This window comes from Lissotriton vulgaris, chromosome 2_1, assembly GCF_964263255.1.
Source record: "Lissotriton vulgaris chromosome 2_1, aLisVul1.2, whole genome shotgun sequence".
Taxonomy (NCBI): domain Eukaryota; kingdom Metazoa; phylum Chordata; class Amphibia; order Caudata; family Salamandridae; genus Lissotriton; species Lissotriton vulgaris.
The window spans coordinates 711,218,909-711,236,794 of record NC_141687.1 but is presented as its reverse complement, the minus strand read 5'-3'; the positions used below and the strand labels follow the sequence as shown (position 1 = coordinate 711,236,794).

The 17,886-nt window shown below is 43.6% G+C and overlaps 1 protein-coding gene across 5 annotated transcripts in view; it reads right to left on the bottom strand.

Annotated features, from left to right (window-relative positions):
- Window positions 1-17,886, bottom strand: part of SBF2 (SET binding factor 2) — a 2,158,806-nt gene that overhangs the window by 658,086 nt on the left and 1,482,834 nt on the right. For all 5 annotated transcript variants that reach the window (XM_086955965.1, XM_086955960.1, XM_086955962.1 and 2 more), the window contains exon 24: window positions 1,428-1,603. In XM_086955965.1, coding sequence (XP_086812091.1) covers window positions 1,428-1,603 — 176 coding nt within the window. The remainder of the gene's footprint in view (window positions 1-1,427; window positions 1,604-17,886) is intronic.

Here is a 17,886-nt window from a genome sequence, read left to right as displayed (position 1 = left end):
ACCAATACAACCACTCTTTTAGATATGCTGGACACTTCCCATGAAGGGCTTTATGGACCAGACACAAGGCTATGAACTGGGTACGCTTCCTGGCAGCCAGTGAAGCATCCGAATCTCATTGGAGATTGGACCGTATTTTGGGATACCAGAAAGCAGTCTGGCCGCAGCGTTCTGCAAGAGCTGCAACTTATTTATGAGTCCTTCCTGAATATTAAAATAAAGACTATTACAATAGACAAGCCTAGCCATAGTGCGAGCTGGAATGATCATATGTTGACAGTCTTTAGGTAAAAGAGGCATGATTTTCTTACAGGACCTGAGAGCATAGGATGTGGCAGAGGCCACTGCGTTTACTTGGTTCCTACAACTGAGATTGTGATCCACCCACACTCCCAGGTTCTTTACCTTCTTGCTGGGCGTGGGGAGAGGACACAAAGTGTCTGGTCGGGTTGGTGAAAGGGTGGTCCCCTGTGGCGGTAATCAGCTGTGGGCTGGCGATTTATTGAGCAGAGTTTGCACTCTATTATGCAAAAAGGTTGTCTCTGGTTAGTAGGTTCGAGGCACAGCACCAGAGGCAATATTGCCCACCAGGCACCCGTAATATTGGGGGGAGATCAGTTTTCTTCAGTGTTATTCATAACATGAGGCTCTAGTGAATACAATTTTGCATTGTGTATAACCCTGGGGTGATTTTTCTCATGAGCTTGGCGCGTCAGACCACTTGAGGATAGATTACTGCTGCACAATTAGGTCAGTGCCACATAATGACCCAGAACATGCTGTATTTCCATAGGTGAAAACAGTGTGGAATTGCACAGCAACTAGCTGTACCAGTAGCCATGACCAGAGAGGCTGGTGTTGCAGGGCCACATGGGGCTATAGTATTGCGGTATACTCGGGGCAGTTCCACATAATTACCCAGAACATTATGCATTTCGGGTGGGCGAAAACGGTGTGGGATGGCACAAACGACTACCTGTAGCCCACTGCTTCCCCCACAGCCATGACCGAAAGCCATATTGTACGACAGTCCATATTTTGGAAAAACTGTATTTCGGGGCACAAATGTGTCCAGTCGATACTACCAAAGAACATTGCGTGATAAAATTACTGGGTGAGATTAATAACGTTGCATGCTAAGCCTTGCTGCTAGAGAAGAAATTAGATCGTAAACTTTAACAATGCTTGTTATTAACTAGGTAACATTTGCATATGTTAAATATACATGCCTGCTTTCATGTAAGCGTATATGGTCATTGGACAGAAATACACACAAATCTAAAACTGAATTTCTATTTGCAGTTTTATCTAGGCACTCAGAAGCAATGGTAAACATAATTCCCACGTGACTTCAAAGTAACTATTTAAACAGACTGAGAATATTTTAACAGAGCCGTGGAGCGGGTACACCAGACGAAAGCTCTTACCGAAAAGACGTGTTCTTTTCCTTCGGCTTTGGTAAGATTATTGGTGGGGCTGTCTGCCCAGCAGCAAAAGCAAACGTGCTGAAGATAGACAGCGGATAGCGGAACTTCATTAGCTGTTTCTTAAAAACATCCGCCATCTCAGGACTTACTTCGCCGTCAAACGCAACCTTGATTAACTGTATTAAATTGCATCAACGAAGAGAGACATCAGGAAATGATGCAAATAAAAACGAACACAAGTAAATAGGCAGCAATATTGGTGTAGCATTAGAGCGCGATTTAAAACAGCTTTGGAAGACACAATTATCGATGATACAGGAATTTAAAGTTGTTTCTGAAACGTTTGCGAGAGGTCTACCAAAACTAAATTCACATAGTGCGTTCATCCCAAGATGCATTTAATCAATCTAAAAAATTGTATGTAGCACACTTTAGGCCCCAATGAGCATCAAAGGAGGCTAAAGGGGCGCAACAACATATCAATAGCACAGGTGCTAGTCCAGTGTTGAGATCAAATTACTAACGTTCTCAGTAACCATCAAAGAAGCTTGATCAGCTGGTCACATGACCACCTTGCCAAGGTGTAAATGGAGAATGGGATGAAGATTAAACAGCTGATGATGATATAAAGATATTGGGGCAGCAGATCCTTCAGCAATGTGACCATCTGAATGTCATACACAGTGCATAACTAGGTACACCCAATAACACCATGGGGCAGTTCTGACGCACAAGTTACTTACCTTCAGTAACAATATATCTGTAAGAAACATTAGTACTGATAGATTCCTTACCTTAGCATTACCCCCAAACGTCAGACTGGATCCGGAAAGCTTTTGTCAGCAGGACCGCTACGCGTCGGTAGGCGTCGCCAGGCGGCTCCACGTGCATCGTTGGCGCTGGGATGACGGCGCTGGAGCTACTTAGACGCACCAACGTGCGCTGACGTCAGTTCTGTACCCAAACTGTCCGCGCCAGGAACGAAGAGCCATGCAAGAAACTGACCACTGGTGTCATGAAACCAGGGCCCCGAAAGGAATGACCTTAACCCTGAAAATCAGTTCGCAGAACGGGGAGGATGGGTGGGGTGGTAAGGAATCTATCACTACTAATATTACTTACAGGTAAATCGTTACCGAAGGGAAGTAACTTGGCATCTGAAAGAAACACGTAGTGATAGATTCCTTACCTTAGAAAAGATACCCCAGAAATACCAATCCCGGTGGTGGAGAACAGAACGGCCAAAGAAGCAGTCTCTCCGGACTTGGCTGTCCAGGCAGTAGTGCTTGGTAAACGTGAGCAGCGAGGCCCACGTAGCTGCCTGACAGATGTTATGCAAGGGAACTCCCCGTCCTAAGGCAGTAGTGGCTGCCGTCGCCCTAGTAGAATGGGCATGTAGCCCAACAGGAGGCTCCTTTTTAATGAAAGAATACAAGCCTTAATGCACCGAACGACCCATCGAGAGATGGTCTGCTTGTGCACGGTCTGACCTTTCTTGGCGCCCACGTAGCCAACAAAGAGCTGGTCATCCACCCAGAACCGTTGTGTACGGTTAAGGTAGAATGAGAGTGCAAATTTTGGGTCCAGACGGTGGAGCCTCTCTTCCTCTTTAGAAGGATGCGGAGGCGGGAAAAAGGTGGCCAAAGTAATGTTGCCCGATGTGAACGGCAGTGACAACCTTTGGCAGAAAAGAAGGACAAGTCCTTAGAACAACTTTGTCTGGATGGACAGAAAGAAAAGGAGGTTTAGAAGAAAGAGCCTGGAGTTTACTCACTCTTCTGGCAGAGGTGATGGCAACCAGTAAAGCTGACTTTAAAGTGAGAAGACGAAAAGGACAGTTGTGAAGGGGCTCATAAGGAGCACACACTAGATAAGTCGGAATTAGGTTCAAGACCCACTGAGGTATTATGAAAGGAACAGGAGGGAAAAGAGGAGTAATGCCTTTTAAGAATCTATTTACAACGGGGGACTTGAAAAGGGAAGGCTGATCTGGAAGTGGTAGAAAAGCTGAAATGGCCGAGAGATGGCCCTTGATAGTGCCAGAGCAGAGCCCTGATGGGCCAAAGATAGGAGAAATAGAGAACCTCTGAAAGAGGGTCAGAAAGGGGATCCACAGCCTTTGCTGTGCACCATACCACAAATTTATTCCACCTGCAGGCATATACCGTTTAGTGGATGGACACCTGGCTGCCCAGATAACATCACAGACTTCGGGAGGCAGATCGAAAGCTGTCAACTGCCGCTGCTCAATCTCCACGTAAGGAGGTGGAGGCTGGACAGGTTCAGGTGGAGAAACTTACCCTGCTGCTGCGACAGAAGATCCTCCCGAAGAGGCAGGTGGAGCGGGGGATCAATCGCCATGCTGAGTAGCTCGGGATGCCATACTCTTCGAGCCCAGTCCGGAGCCACAAGAATAACTTGGGCCCAGTCGCGCTTGATCTTCTTCAGCACTCTGGGTCGAAGTTGTATAGGCGGAAAAGCGTATAGTAAACCGCAACTCCACTCACGACTAAAAGCGTTGCCTAGTGAATGCTGTCTTGGAAATTCCAACGCGCAGAACTGAGGACATTGTGCGTTACCTTCAGTGACAAATAGATCTAACCAAGGCTCTCCCCACTGCTGAAAGAGACCTTGCGCCACGTCCGAGTGCAGACCCAATTCGTGATCTATCATGCACCAACAGCTGAGTTCTTCAGCCCTAGCGTTCAGAGAACCTGCCAAGTGTTGAACCACCAGGGACATGCCCTGATGTACCAACCATGTCCGAAGGCACAGAGCCTCCTGACATAGGGTCCATGACCCCACCCCAGCCTGTTTGTTGCAGTACCACATGGCGGTAGTGTTGTCTGAACACCTGCACTACCCTCCCCATGACAGAGGGACGGAATGCCTTTAGTGCAAGTCGGATCGTTGGACGCTCCAGAAGGTTCATATGGAGGCAGGCCTCTGCTAGAGACCTCTGATCTCCACCTCTCCCATGTGGCCGCCCCATTCCAGAAGGGACGCGTCCGTCACTACTGTGTGCTCCAGATGGAGAAGGGAGAGGGATCTGCCATTGACCCAATCGCCATTTGTGAGCTACCACTGCAATTGTCATGCAGTGCCCTCCGAGATCTGGACGTGATCGGACAGGTTGCCCTGATGCTGTGCCCACTGGAACTTCAGATCAGAGCACACATATGCCATCTGGCATGATCCACTAACAGGATGCAGGAGGCAATCAGGCCCTGTAGCCGGAGGGTCATCCTGACCAAAACCCGGGATAGAGGCTGAAAGATTGGAATCATAGCCTGACTATCCCAGACTCGCTGCTCAGGAAGATAAACCCAAAATTGCGCAGAGTCTAGAACTGCTTCGATGAAGAGGAGCTTCTGTGAGGGAATCAGGTGCGACTTCGTCACGTTGATGGAAAACCCCAGCAAATGCTGGATGTCCGCCGTAGTCTGGAGGTGGGAGACGACTGTCTGGGGCGAGCCCGCCTTCAACAACCAGTCGTAGGGGAAGACTGTAACCCCCGATCTGCGCAGATGAGCTGCGACCACTGCCATCACCTTCGTGAACACCCGAGGGTAGCTGGTAGGGCCAAAGGGGAGCACGGTGAACCGCAGGTAACGCCGATGGGCTGGCAGGACAGGGATATGAAAATAAGTGTCCTGTAAGTCCAACGCTACCATCCAGTCTTGCGGGTCTAGGGCAGACAAGACCTGAGCAAGTGTGAGTATCTTAAACTTTTCCTTCTGGAGGAAGCAATTGACGTTCCGAAGGTCTAAGATAGGGCGCAGGCCCTTGTCCTTCTTTGGAACTAGAAAGTAGTGGGAGTAACAACCACAACCTACTTCTGGTGCCGGAACGCGCTCAATGGCCCCCTTGGACAAGAGGGCCGCAACTTCCTGCTGGAGAAGTGCCAAGTGATCTCCCTACATGTGGTGGTACTGAGGTGGCATGGCTGGAGGGGTGGTCTCGAAGGGGAAGGAGTAGCCCCTTCGGACAATTCGCAGCACCCACTTGTCCGATGTGATGTTGTGTCAGTGGGGGAGATGTTGGTAAATTCTGCCACCCACTGGCCTTTGGTGGGCCTGAAATACCGGACAAGGAAGGCTTTGCAGTGGATGCTGCGTGGGTGGAGGTGGACTGACCCGCCCGCTTGGCCCCGAAACGACCTCGACGGTTCGCACGTCCACGCTGAAGTTGTTGTTGCGGTGGCTTGTGGCCCTGTGAACGTGGTGGGGCATCCCTTCCGTGGCCACGAAAGGAGAGAAAAGCAGAAGGCCAAGTGGCTGACAGGCCCAAGGACTTGGCCGTAGCCCGGGAGTCCTTGAAGCGCTCCAACGCACTGTCTGCTTTATTGCCAAAGAGGCAAATGCCATCAAAGGGCATGTCCATCAGAGTGTTCTGGACATCCCCTGAGAATCCAGCTGTCCTCAGCCAGGCGTGACGCCTAAGCGTCACCGTTGTGGAAATAGATCTGCCCAGCGAGTCGGTGGTGTCCAGCCCACTACGTATAATGAACTTAGCTGCGTCCCTCCCAGCAGCAATAGCCTGGGAAAGGACTGCCTGGGCCTCCTCCAGGCAGTTAGGCAGCACCTGCGTAACCGTGTCCCACAGAGAGTGGGAATACCGGCCCAAGAGGTATGCAGTGTTCACCGACCGCAGCCTTACGCTGGCAGATGAAAACAGCTTCTTCCCAAGCTGCTCCAGCTTCTTGGATTCTTATCCAGAGGGGCGGAAAGGAACGCGCTCTGGGAAGTAGAATCTTGGACAACCAAGCTCTCAGGGGTGGGGAGTTGAGAGAGAAAGAGGGGGTCGCCCGGAATCGGGCGATGACGTTGGGCCACGTTCCTGTCCACAGGAACCCCTGTGTTGGGCCTGGAACAGGTGTCCAAAATAACGTCATACAGTGCTTCCACAAAGGGCAGCAAGGGCTCTGAAGAGGTTGCCGCCGGCTGGAGCAGTTCTGTCAGGAGTTTAGTCCTGACGACAACTGACGTTGGACCATGGCAGCAATAAACTCTTGCAGCTGAGCAGGCGTCGCCGACAGACACGGAAAAGGTGGGTAGGCCGGCAGCGTCGTCGCAGTCCCCGCCGGGGCCGTGGCACCACCCGCACCCTCAGCCATGTTGCGCGATGGGTGAGAGAAAGTCGAAGAGCGACGATGCTTCTTCAACTTCTATTTGGAATGCTTCGACTTACCTGACCCAGAGTGCGAAGTCTTAGATCCAGAAGAATGATGGTCAAGGCACGCCGACTGGTCACTCGACCTCCCTCGGGACTGGGACCGGGAGCTGCGAGGAGCCGACTGCCGGACTTCCAGCAAGTTTCGGGACCGCTCCCGCAAAGTCTTCGGAGCCATGGCCCTGCAGTCGGGGCACGACTTGGAGTCGTGGTCGCGCCCCAGGCAGTAGACACAAACACGGTGTGGGTCCGTCACCAACATCAAGCGGTGACAGTCCCCACAGTTCTTGAAGCCAGAAATCCCTTTGACACCAGGAGTCAATCGACTCGAGAAAATGAGACAAAAGGCCTCAAAAAAATCAGTCACAAAGTGACTGAGGGTACTAGCTCTTCCCAGATCTGCGCTTGCTGGCGCGGAAAAAGAAAGAACTGACGTCAGAGCGTGTGGGAGTGTCTAAGTAGCTTCAGCGGTGTCATCCCGGCGCCAACGTCGCATGCGGAGCTGCACGACAACGCCTACCGACGCGCAGGGGTACTGCTGACGAAAACACTCCGGATCCAGTCTGATGCCTGTATGTAAATCTAAGGTAAGGCATCTATCACTACGTGTTTCTTTCAGATATACATTTTTGAAAGAGTATAAGAAGGATTTGTGATGTGGCAAGACAGAGGAGATTTACCCTCAATAAACAGGACTACAAAGTAACAAAGGGAAATATTTTAGTGGTTGCTGTTTCCTAAAGCATGAGCCCCCTACTTGCTGCCGAGAGATTTCATACCACAGGAGACATGAAAGTTGGAGTTCATGGCTTTATACATCGGATACACTGTCCTAAACACACCAGGTCTCAATAATAAGCAGCCCCAGCAAAAGCTATACTGTGGTGAAGGTAATGACAATTAATGCTTGAGCCACGACTGGATGCTACATGATGAATGAAACCTAGGTGAATGCGAAGATGCACAGAACCCCCATATGACACCTGCCTGCCCTTACTGATGGACTGTCTCTCCCTAGTTAGTTCTCAAACCACCAACAACCAGCATATTTATTGAGTGACTGCTTTACAACCAGATGATTCCTTCATAAAGCAATTACCGAGACAGAAGCCTAGTCTCTACTTTTTTGTGGTTCTCTCTTAAGCTTCTTCTTTTTTATGGGCAGAAGGCATGCACAATCTCAAGACTTACCAAGTGCATTGTGGAAGCTGATCTGAGATCATGTACTCCACGTGGGGAGGGAAAAAGTGAAGTATTTTGACTAGTCCCTGCACATACGTGGTGGGAGCTCTTAGGCTTATTACTGACAAATAATGTACTCTTTAAAGAGATAAGTGTTCAGCTCTTTTGGGAACAACAGTCTCTATTGGGCAAGACTGATATACAGAGAGACGTTGCTGTTGCAGGTTGTGGAAGTCTTCCATTCTAACAATCTCCTTAATATAATTTTATTGTGTTGACCTAAGGAGTGTAAATGATTCTTACACCAGGTAGTGGGAGCCTTAATAGGTGATTCAGTATTTTTTAATTAATGAGGGCTTTGAGAGGAAGAAAGTGTAAATACACCAGGGTGAAAATTGTGTGTGCTTGTATATCTATCTATAAATCTATCTATCTCTCTATCTATTTATATTCACTGAATAAAAAAAACAAAGAATACAGGGGCGATATAGTTAGGTTAATATTTTACACAAACAAAACAATAGAAATTCAGCAGGTATACTTATGTAAAGAAACTAAAACTCGGTGCCTAAAGTTACTTTACGGCATGAGTTATAGTTTCTTTAGATATGCATAACTATACGTTCTCAGATAAGTATAACTATAACTGCTGAATTTCGGCGTTTTGTGTGTGTAAAATGTGAACCTGCCTATAACGATCCTGTAACCTTTGGTTTCTTCAGTGAATGTCTATGCTTTTTAAATGTAAAGTAATATTTCATTACCATACATTAATCCAACCGCTGGCACACACAGCCTTTGGCTGTGTGTGGTGGAGGTTGGTACAGGGCCTAGTCTTCGGCTAGGCCCTGCAGCCAACCCCACGCATGCAGCAAACCCCACACTGTGCACATCCTTTGAGGATTTGGTGGGTGACTATGTATTTCCAAGTATCCACCGATTGGACCCCAAAAAATATTTAGCAATGTTTTGCCCATGAGGGGTCCCCCAGAGACCCCTTCATGTGTCCTGTGGGGTCAGGTTATCTCTATCCTGACTCCTTATGTCAGTTTTTGTGAATCTTTTCTCTCCTGGGCCCAGCAGAGAAACAATCCTCGGACCCTCTGTGGGTGGAACCGCGAAGGTTTGACATCCCTAGATATCTATATATTTCTTTCTTGAACTACTCTAAAACTACTAAACATATTTACACCAAATTACAAAACGAGACCTTATACGGTCAGTGGTTCAGGCTGTAGTCATGCCTAAATGATGCAAAATCTCCATAGACATTGCATGGGGGAAAAGCATTTTGGGACCCCCCCATCCCCGTATTACTAAGTACCCAGAAGCTTTCCAGACAGCAGCTGAAGTGGGTGGCAACCTAGTTTCGAAAACTTAGTGAAGATTCATCAAACTGCACCAAAGTTATTAGAAAACCAACAAACTCTTTGTCTATGGGAAAAGTTGGTCCTAACCATAACTACCTACTGGCAATAGCCAGTAGGTTATATATAAATATATATTATACAGAACTTTGTTAGCTCTCAAGTTTAGGTGAGGAGCAGCTCCTATATAGAGCCCTCTACAACACCAGCGACACACTCAAATCTACTCACCTCAAATGGCTGTTTTTTAAACAAGGTTTTTAAGCATAGGATTCATACTGTGCCATCCACGCTGAGCTGTATATATACATATATATATATATATATATATATATATATATATATATATATATATATATATATATATATATATATATATATAACTTCGAATCTTCTGATTCCCACCTTATGTTCAGAAGTCACGGCACCACAGCAGCAGTAAGTTTAGATTATTTTATTCTTTTATAACACCATGTACATTAGCAGCAGGACGGCCTACGCGTTTCGACTACACTTATTCTTCAACTGGACCATAGAGTCCTATGTGTCTAGACAATTTATGCTGTGCTCAGTGTGAGTGCCCTCATCAGTTTCCATACATTTTTAAAAACAACTAGACTTCCAATCATGAGCATATTTACAAGGCCTGATGCCAGCGCCATTTTACACTAAGTTTTCAATTCTCACATCACAATTCTATAGTAAAGTACTATTGAATGATTTATGTGGAAGAAAAGAAACGGTTTGAAGTGCAGGTATGTGAAAAAAAGGGGTGGGGTGAAACAGTGTGTCGTCCATAGGTTTCCATTATTCCTATTAAAGTACTTAATATCCATTTCTAGAATTCTGTGTATGTTGCAATCCTCTATACATTTATGTATATATACATTTTTCATTTGTATCATTCAAATTCATGTAAAGTACATATCTGTATTATACATAACCACAAAAAGACGAGAGATTTAATTAAATAATCCAATTACATGGTCTGCGGCAGCTAAAGTCTAATTTCTCGTTGTGTAAACGATTGCTCATATCTCTAATTATTATAAGATAAACATTGTTATTATTGCTTCTTCTAGTAAAGTACAATTTTAAATGAGTGCTGATGTGCATAAAACAATGTATATATTGAAGATATATATATATATATATATATATATATATATATATATATATATATATATCATATATCACATTTAACTTCAGTCTATGCCCAGACCAATGAAAAAGAGGGGAAACTCATTCGCCTATTTGTGAGCTTGCAACTACCAGAGTTCCTGTGAAATGCAGGTTTTGCAATATTTAGCACAATGATGGAAAACAATGACCAAAAAATTCAAATGTATAAAGATCAAAGATCAACGGTAAAAGACTCAAGAGGAGGAAAGGGGGAAATGGTAGTTATTCAAATAGACTCATTCAATCAAGTCCTGTTCTGAGGTGGCCGGAGTCTGCGTGGCTAAACAAGATCAAATGCATCCTGAGTTTTTTCTCGGGTAAGAGTTTTTTTGTCCTTTTCTAGAGTCCAACCATATCTTTGATTTCAGTATCTTGTCACTTCTTGCTTGTTACTTTTTAAAAAACATTTCCAGCCATGTGTTCAGTTACAGTAAAGGCTCTTCACTCTTCTCAGTCCCTCTTGTCATTTCTTTTTATCCAAATTTTTGGTCGTTTTTTTGTTTATATGTATTCACATTGTTCTTGCACTTCTCACGGACTTCGTTGTTGGTGAGGTTTATTCTGTTGTGCTTGCATTTTAGAGACAGGGGAAAGAGGGATGAGTCCATATGTTGTACATTGCATTCAATCTGATTGGCTTGCCAAGGTTATTGCATAAGCTGTGCAGATTGCTTGTTCTTTTAATTGTCCAAGTGTACATATAACTCTGCATCCAAGTTGTGACCATATGGGTATTCAGTTCCCATCCCAAGGATCATCTGCTTTCCATCTTTCTTAGTTTTAGAGTGCGGTCTCCTCCTCTTTTGGATATCTTGGCAAGTTTCAACCCCAAATATATTAATTTGGTGCAGTCCCCTTTATGGTGTTCATTAAAGTGTTTTGCCATGGGGTAATTCGAATCATTATTCTTTATTGCACGCAGGTGTTGGAGGATCCACAATTTTAGTTTATTGATGGTGCTCCCGATGTATTCTTTTCCACATGGGCATCCAAGTCTGTAAATAACAAACTTTGATTCGCAGGTGATATGGTCTGAGATCTTCTCAATTTTCCCATTTAGCAAAGTATATTCCTTGATGTTCTCACCATTTTCGCAAGCTTTGCACTTCGCACATTTCCAGAAGCCTGGTGTGCTCAACCACGGTATTTTTTCTTTCTCTGGTTGCTTTTTCTCAAAGTGACTTTGTGTCAAAATGTCTCTGAGGGACGATGTCTTCCTATAGGTGATGCCCGGATAGGGAGTTAAGTGTTCCCGAAGAGTTTCATCTAATAGGAGAATATCCCAATTCTTTTTTATGATCTTCTTCTGTTTTTGACTCTGGTTGTCAAAGTCCATAATGAGACGTGTTACATTTTCAGATTTTTCCATCTGTGGATCTTTCATGATCTCTTGTGCTTCCATTGTTCGTTTTTGTTCTTTCCGTGAGATCAAGAGATCTGATCTATTCTTCAAGTGCATTCGGGTTTTTGCTGTTGTCAGAACTTCTAGCGGGTATCCTCTAGATAGGAACCGGCTGAACAGTCTCTCTATTTCTGCATCCAAATCTTCTTTTTCAGAGCAGTTCCTCTTCGCTCTTAGCATCTCTCCATACGGTATGCTCCATTTTAAATTTGAAGGGTGACCGCTGTTTGCATGGAGGATGCTGTTGCAGGATGTGGGTTTGCGGTACATCTTAGTGCATAATTTGTTGTCCTGTATGCTTACTTCTACATCCAAGTAGATTACACAGGTGTTACTAATAGTTGATGTGAAGTGTAGATTGTACCCGTTATTCTCCAGAGAGTCTATGAATGTCTGTAGTTCTGTTTGGTTCCCATCCCAGACTACAAAGAGTTTGTCGATGTAGCGACTCCAACTTTTGATCTTTCGATGTTTTTTATTTTCTTCCAACAACATCTCTTTTTCCCAGATGGCCATGAGTAGGTTTGCATACGTGGGCGCGAAAGATGTACCCATCGCCGTCCCTTGTCGCTGTAAGTACAGCTTACCCTGAAAGAGGAAGATGTTATGTGTCAGGCAGTAGGTCAACATCTCAATTAACATGGCTGAGTGTTCTAGAAAGCTAACTGATTTTTCTTTTAGAAAGGTCTGAACTGCATCTATACCGTCCTGATGTCATATCGACGTAAAGAGCAATGAGACATCAATTGTTGCCATTATATAGCCCGTGTCCCATTTTATGTTGTCCAACTTATTTACAAAGTCCATAGTATCTCGCAAGTATGAGGTAAGTTCCGTCACGTAGTTCATTAGGAAGATGTCTATGAACCTTGAAATTGTTTCTAGTAGGGAGCCAATTGAGCTGACTATATATATATATATATATATATATATATATAATTTTTTTTCCGCACTCGTTTTACTCACGGCGACGCGCCCACCATCCAGAGCCCATCAAAAGGAAGAAAACGGAAGACCCTTTTCTGTCTATCCTTGCACACCACTTCCCTTTGCCAGATTGATACAGACGGCTCCTACAAAAAAATTTATTCGTAAGACATGCACGCAATTCTATGGTTACATGAATTAAATTTGTTTGAAATATACTGTCAGAGTGTGCACCTTCTCAGGGAGAGGGTTTTGAAATATACATACACACATATATACATATATATATATATATATACACACACACACACATATATATACATATGTATATAAATATATACACACACACATATATATATATATATATATATATACACACACACACACACACACACACATATATAATGGCAGTCCCCATTTTGCACATAAAATACATGAAAATATATTATTTTAGTTTGCCTTTAAATTTGGGTCATGTTGACTGATCTGCAACAATTCTCGCTGACGCTGAGCACAGTCAGCCTCGGTCCTGCATGCCAAATTTCATGCAGTTCCATGCAGGGTGAGCAAAGGTAAACAGGGTTGGGAGAAACATTTAACCATTCTAGCTTCTATTTGTGCTTGCCGCTACAACCAAAACTGTTGTTTGAATTAAAGCAAAAATTGGCAAACAAATAGAACTTTACTAAAAAGCATGCTTTTGTTGGCTTGGTGTAAATCTGTTCCAATAGATTGTGACAAATTAATGTCAAAACAAGGTGCCAGGTGCTTTGGAGGGTTAGCATTTTTGTCCATCTTGGCCGTTTTGGTCCTTCAAGTTTCAATGATTAACTAAGCAGCTGTCTATTGACTAACAATTTGAAAAATAAAGGCTGGATGTAGGATGAGGTAGCTTTGTTGTTGTTTCTTCTGCAATTTTGGGTAAACAAACCAGTGGCAAGAATATGAAAGCTCTGATTGGCTGGCAACAAGACAAACACTTCTCTTGCAGCCACCTTTACAGTATATGGGGCATAATCTATGTATCCATAGAAAAAATTAAAAATGCCATATAGTAGCTAAGGATAAGCACACCCTGACTCTAGGCATTAGTGGGCTGGACCTTCAATGCCCTCACCAAAAAAACAAACAGTAAAAAAAGGCCCTATGCACTAGTTAACAAACTACTTCCTGGTGCTGTGGAGCCACGGGCATGTGTACATGCATCTAAAATACATACACCAATAGAAGAGAACAGTACGAGAGGCCGGTTTCGAATATTCGTTTTTTAGGGAACCGCAGAGGGAATTATCAGACACGATTTCGGAATCAACCCAGTGGGTTATTTATAGAACCGAATCAACCTCAGCAATACCTCCAAACAAGAAGGCAACAATACTGGAGGAATTAGAAAACATTCCTATCTTTAATTTATCTACAGAGATTATCGATAAACCAGTGGAAAGACTACTCACTAAAGGTCTTTCATTTGTACCTTCTACGAATATAGACAAGTTTGAACTCATGCGTGACATGCTCTCAATCTTTAGACGCAAGACATTTTTCCTGAATCTAGCTTTATTCCGAGCCTTGACCAGTTGGGACCTGAAATGGAAAAGTTTTAGAAAGCTGACCTGAATAAAATAAATCTATTCACCACATATACCCCTAGATCTGTTTTGAATTCATTGGTACAGGAGAACAGGGTTCTTAACGAGTTAAAAAAGAACTCCAACATGACTATTAAGCCCTGTGACAAAGGGGGAGGAATAGTTCTATATGATACAACAGACTATAAAAAAGAATGAAACAAATGTTAGGGGTACCAGAAAATTATACTACCATCAGAGGTGATCCAGAAAAACAGAGTCAACCAGAAAATAATGAGCATCTGTCTTAGAGCAGATGCTGCAGCTATTATAAGCAAGGAGGAAATAGAATTCCTCACACCAACACACACACACTTTACGGTTATATATGGATTACCAAAGACTCATAAAAACATTCTGGATCTGCAGTTAAGAGCTATGGTGTCAACATTAGGCACAGCTATGAAACCCTTGTCCAAATACATTGATGTCTTTCTGAAACCTCTTGTATGCCACTTACCAGCGTACATAAAAGATACAATACACTTGATCTCTAGCATTTAAGGCATCTGATTTAATGAGAACAGAGAAATTCTGGTGATAATGGATATAGAGGCTTTATATACAAATATGCCTCAAGCAAAGGCGCTAGATATCATCCATGATTTCTTACTGAGAGAAGGATGTAGACATAATGATGGGTTTCTATTGGAACGTCTAGACATGGTTCTCTTTTTAAAAAAAAAATGTTATTGAATTTTTATGGCAGCAAGTAGTTAGCCAAAAAGAAACAGCATATACAACTGATAGGACATAGTTCTCAATGAGAACTTCTTTGAATTCGACTGGGTTTGTATCAACAGACCAAAGGGGTGAGTATGGGGAGCGGCCTGTGCCCCCAGTATAGCCAACCTTTACATCGGTGATTATCGAGGCAAAGTACGTTTACAACTAGATTGTTCCATTTTTTGAGAACATACGCACATGGCATTGTTTCATTGACAATATTTTCTTTATTTGGCAAGGAGATGAAGAAGACCTTGACCAGTTTATCCAATGCGTCAATCTATGTGACGGTAACATAAAATTTACTGCTAATCGGAGTAAAGAGAAAGTAGAGTTCTTAGATATGTAGATTTAATATAGAGCCCAACAAATTAAAGTAACACATTGCTTCATTATAGTAGTTTCCTCCCACTGTGTCAGAAGTAAGGCATACCTGTTAGCCAATTTCTACAGCACCGTAGAAACTGCACGAACATAGAGGACTTCAAGATACCTGCTGAAACTCTTAAGGAAAAACTACTAGCGAGGGGTTACCCTAAAAGATTGATCCATGAGTCATTTAAAAGGGCTAGGTACTATAATAAAGAGACCATGTTTGAAACAAGAACTCGTCAGTCAAAGAACAAGCTAGTCTGCGTTACGCACCACTCTACATTGAATCAAAAAATAAGACTGGCAGTCAGTTTACAATGGCATCTATTGAATTTAAATGAGGGAGAACCTAAACTGCCCAAACCACTGTTTGCCTTTAGATAGAACCGGAATCTAAGGAGTCTTCTAGTGAGAGCTAGACCCTTTGTACAAGAGCATTTTGTCCAGAAATCCATCACTAGGAATAACCCTGTTAAGGGTAACCATAGATGTAGCTGTGTCAAGCCTATAATGATGCTATTACTTCAGAACAAGCAAAGGTGGTTAATAAGTCTATACAACTTCGAGGCATGACAAATTGTAGGACCTTGAAAGTTACATATCTTATTCTATGTCCCTGCAGCTTAGGCTGCTACGTAGGAGAGACAGGAAGGGAATTGAGAGTTAGAATCGGAGAACATAAATCCAATATCCGCAACCAGAGAGAGGGTGTGCCTTTGGTTCAGCACTGGCACTCTGAGAAAGAACTGAGGTGGACTGTCATAGAGAAGATTGTAAAGAGCTGCCCTTCACTCGGGAAGGGTCAAACATGTGGCTCTCCAGATCGAGTCTGGTGCTTTTAAACAAAAGATTTTGTACAAATTCGTGGAATTCAAAAAGCATTTATTTATCCATGTTTCTAATTATGGGTATCCAAGTTTTCTTTAATGTATCTTCAAAACAACTTCATAGTAGGTATCTATACACTCATATATATGTATATATATATATACTCTGTTGGTGCTTCACAGAAATGTAATATAGCCCCAATGCATTTTAGGACCAGCCCTTCGTCAGGGGGTTGTTCCCTAGAAACTAAACTAAGTGTGTGTAAATCCAAGGACGGTAAAGAATGCGAATCAGTGGCATAATCTGTAATTATTAAACAGGTAAACTAAGGTGCCTAAACGGAGAAAAGTTAGAATTTTAAAGGAAAAGGAGGGAAAAGGAGGAAAAAAGTGTGCTCTACGACACCAGAAGTCAATGATATACACACCAGTGCAAACCTAGGACAAAAGGAATAGTGGACTAAACGATTGTGGAACCGGGAGGTTAAAAGCATAAAACCTTGTGATGCAAGTTGGGTACAGTTCCAATTGGATAAAGCAAACAGTGTGCCTGCAGTGCATAGTAGCGAGTTACATAAAGCGGTTTTACTCTGAAGGTGCTAGACGAGTGCAAAAAGTGAGACCTGTGTGAAGCACTGTGACACGAGTTCGGTGCGGTTCAGAATGGAATAAGCGAACGGTGCATCTGCGGTGCTTATTTAAAGCGGTTCCACTCTGAGGGTGCAAGACAAGCGCAACAAGTGACCCATAGCGTTATAGTGCCCTCTCAAAATATCTCAACGGCTAACACGTGGTTAACAGTGTGGCAGCGTACACCATGCTAAATCTAAGCATTATCGTTCGCGTTGCGTACCTGTGAAGGCCGTCGGACATCTCGCAGTATTTGAATGTAGTCAGGGAAAGAGAGAGTGTGGGCTGCCCCGGTCATATAAATCCCGTGAACCGGAAGGGAACGGTACGGTTTAGCCCCGACTGGGCGGAAAATAGAACCAGTAGTTCTAGGTTACCATGGACGCTAAAATGCGTGCGTTATGTTCCCGAGCGTGGGAAAAATCTAAACTAGAGAACAGACTATTAAAGTGTGATTAAAAGTAACTGAAAACAGTTGTAAAAGTGTAATGGCATCTGTGTATGAAAAAAGAACCGTGAATAAGTCCTTAGAGGAGAGTAGTCAAAATTTACAAAACGGACGTGTAAAAAATAAAAGAAAAAGAAAAAAACAAATCTGTGAGTACATGTTATGTAAGTTACACAGGTAACACAAAAGACAGTATTGTAAAAGTTCTGAAAGGTGATGTCTAACATTTACAAATAACAGCTAAATTCCAGTCTTTCATTTAACCCCTTCGGGTGCAGTGAGTTCAATCTAGGTATCCAATGAATTTTGCGCTGGAGTAGACATTTTTTGTTGTCCCTTCCTTCTCGTTCTACAACGTGTTCCAAAATTGTGTACCGAAGTTGGCTGATATTGTGATTCCTCTCTGCAAAGTGAGTGGCCACCGTAGACTTAAGGTTTTTGCTGCGTATGTTGCTTTCGTGCTCTGACAGACCGATTTTCATTTTACGTTCTGTTTTGCCCACATAGGGCAGACCACATGGTCACTTCAGTAAGTAAATAACATAACTTGTGTCGCATGTTGAATTGACGTTTAATTTAATGGGAGTTCCTTGGGT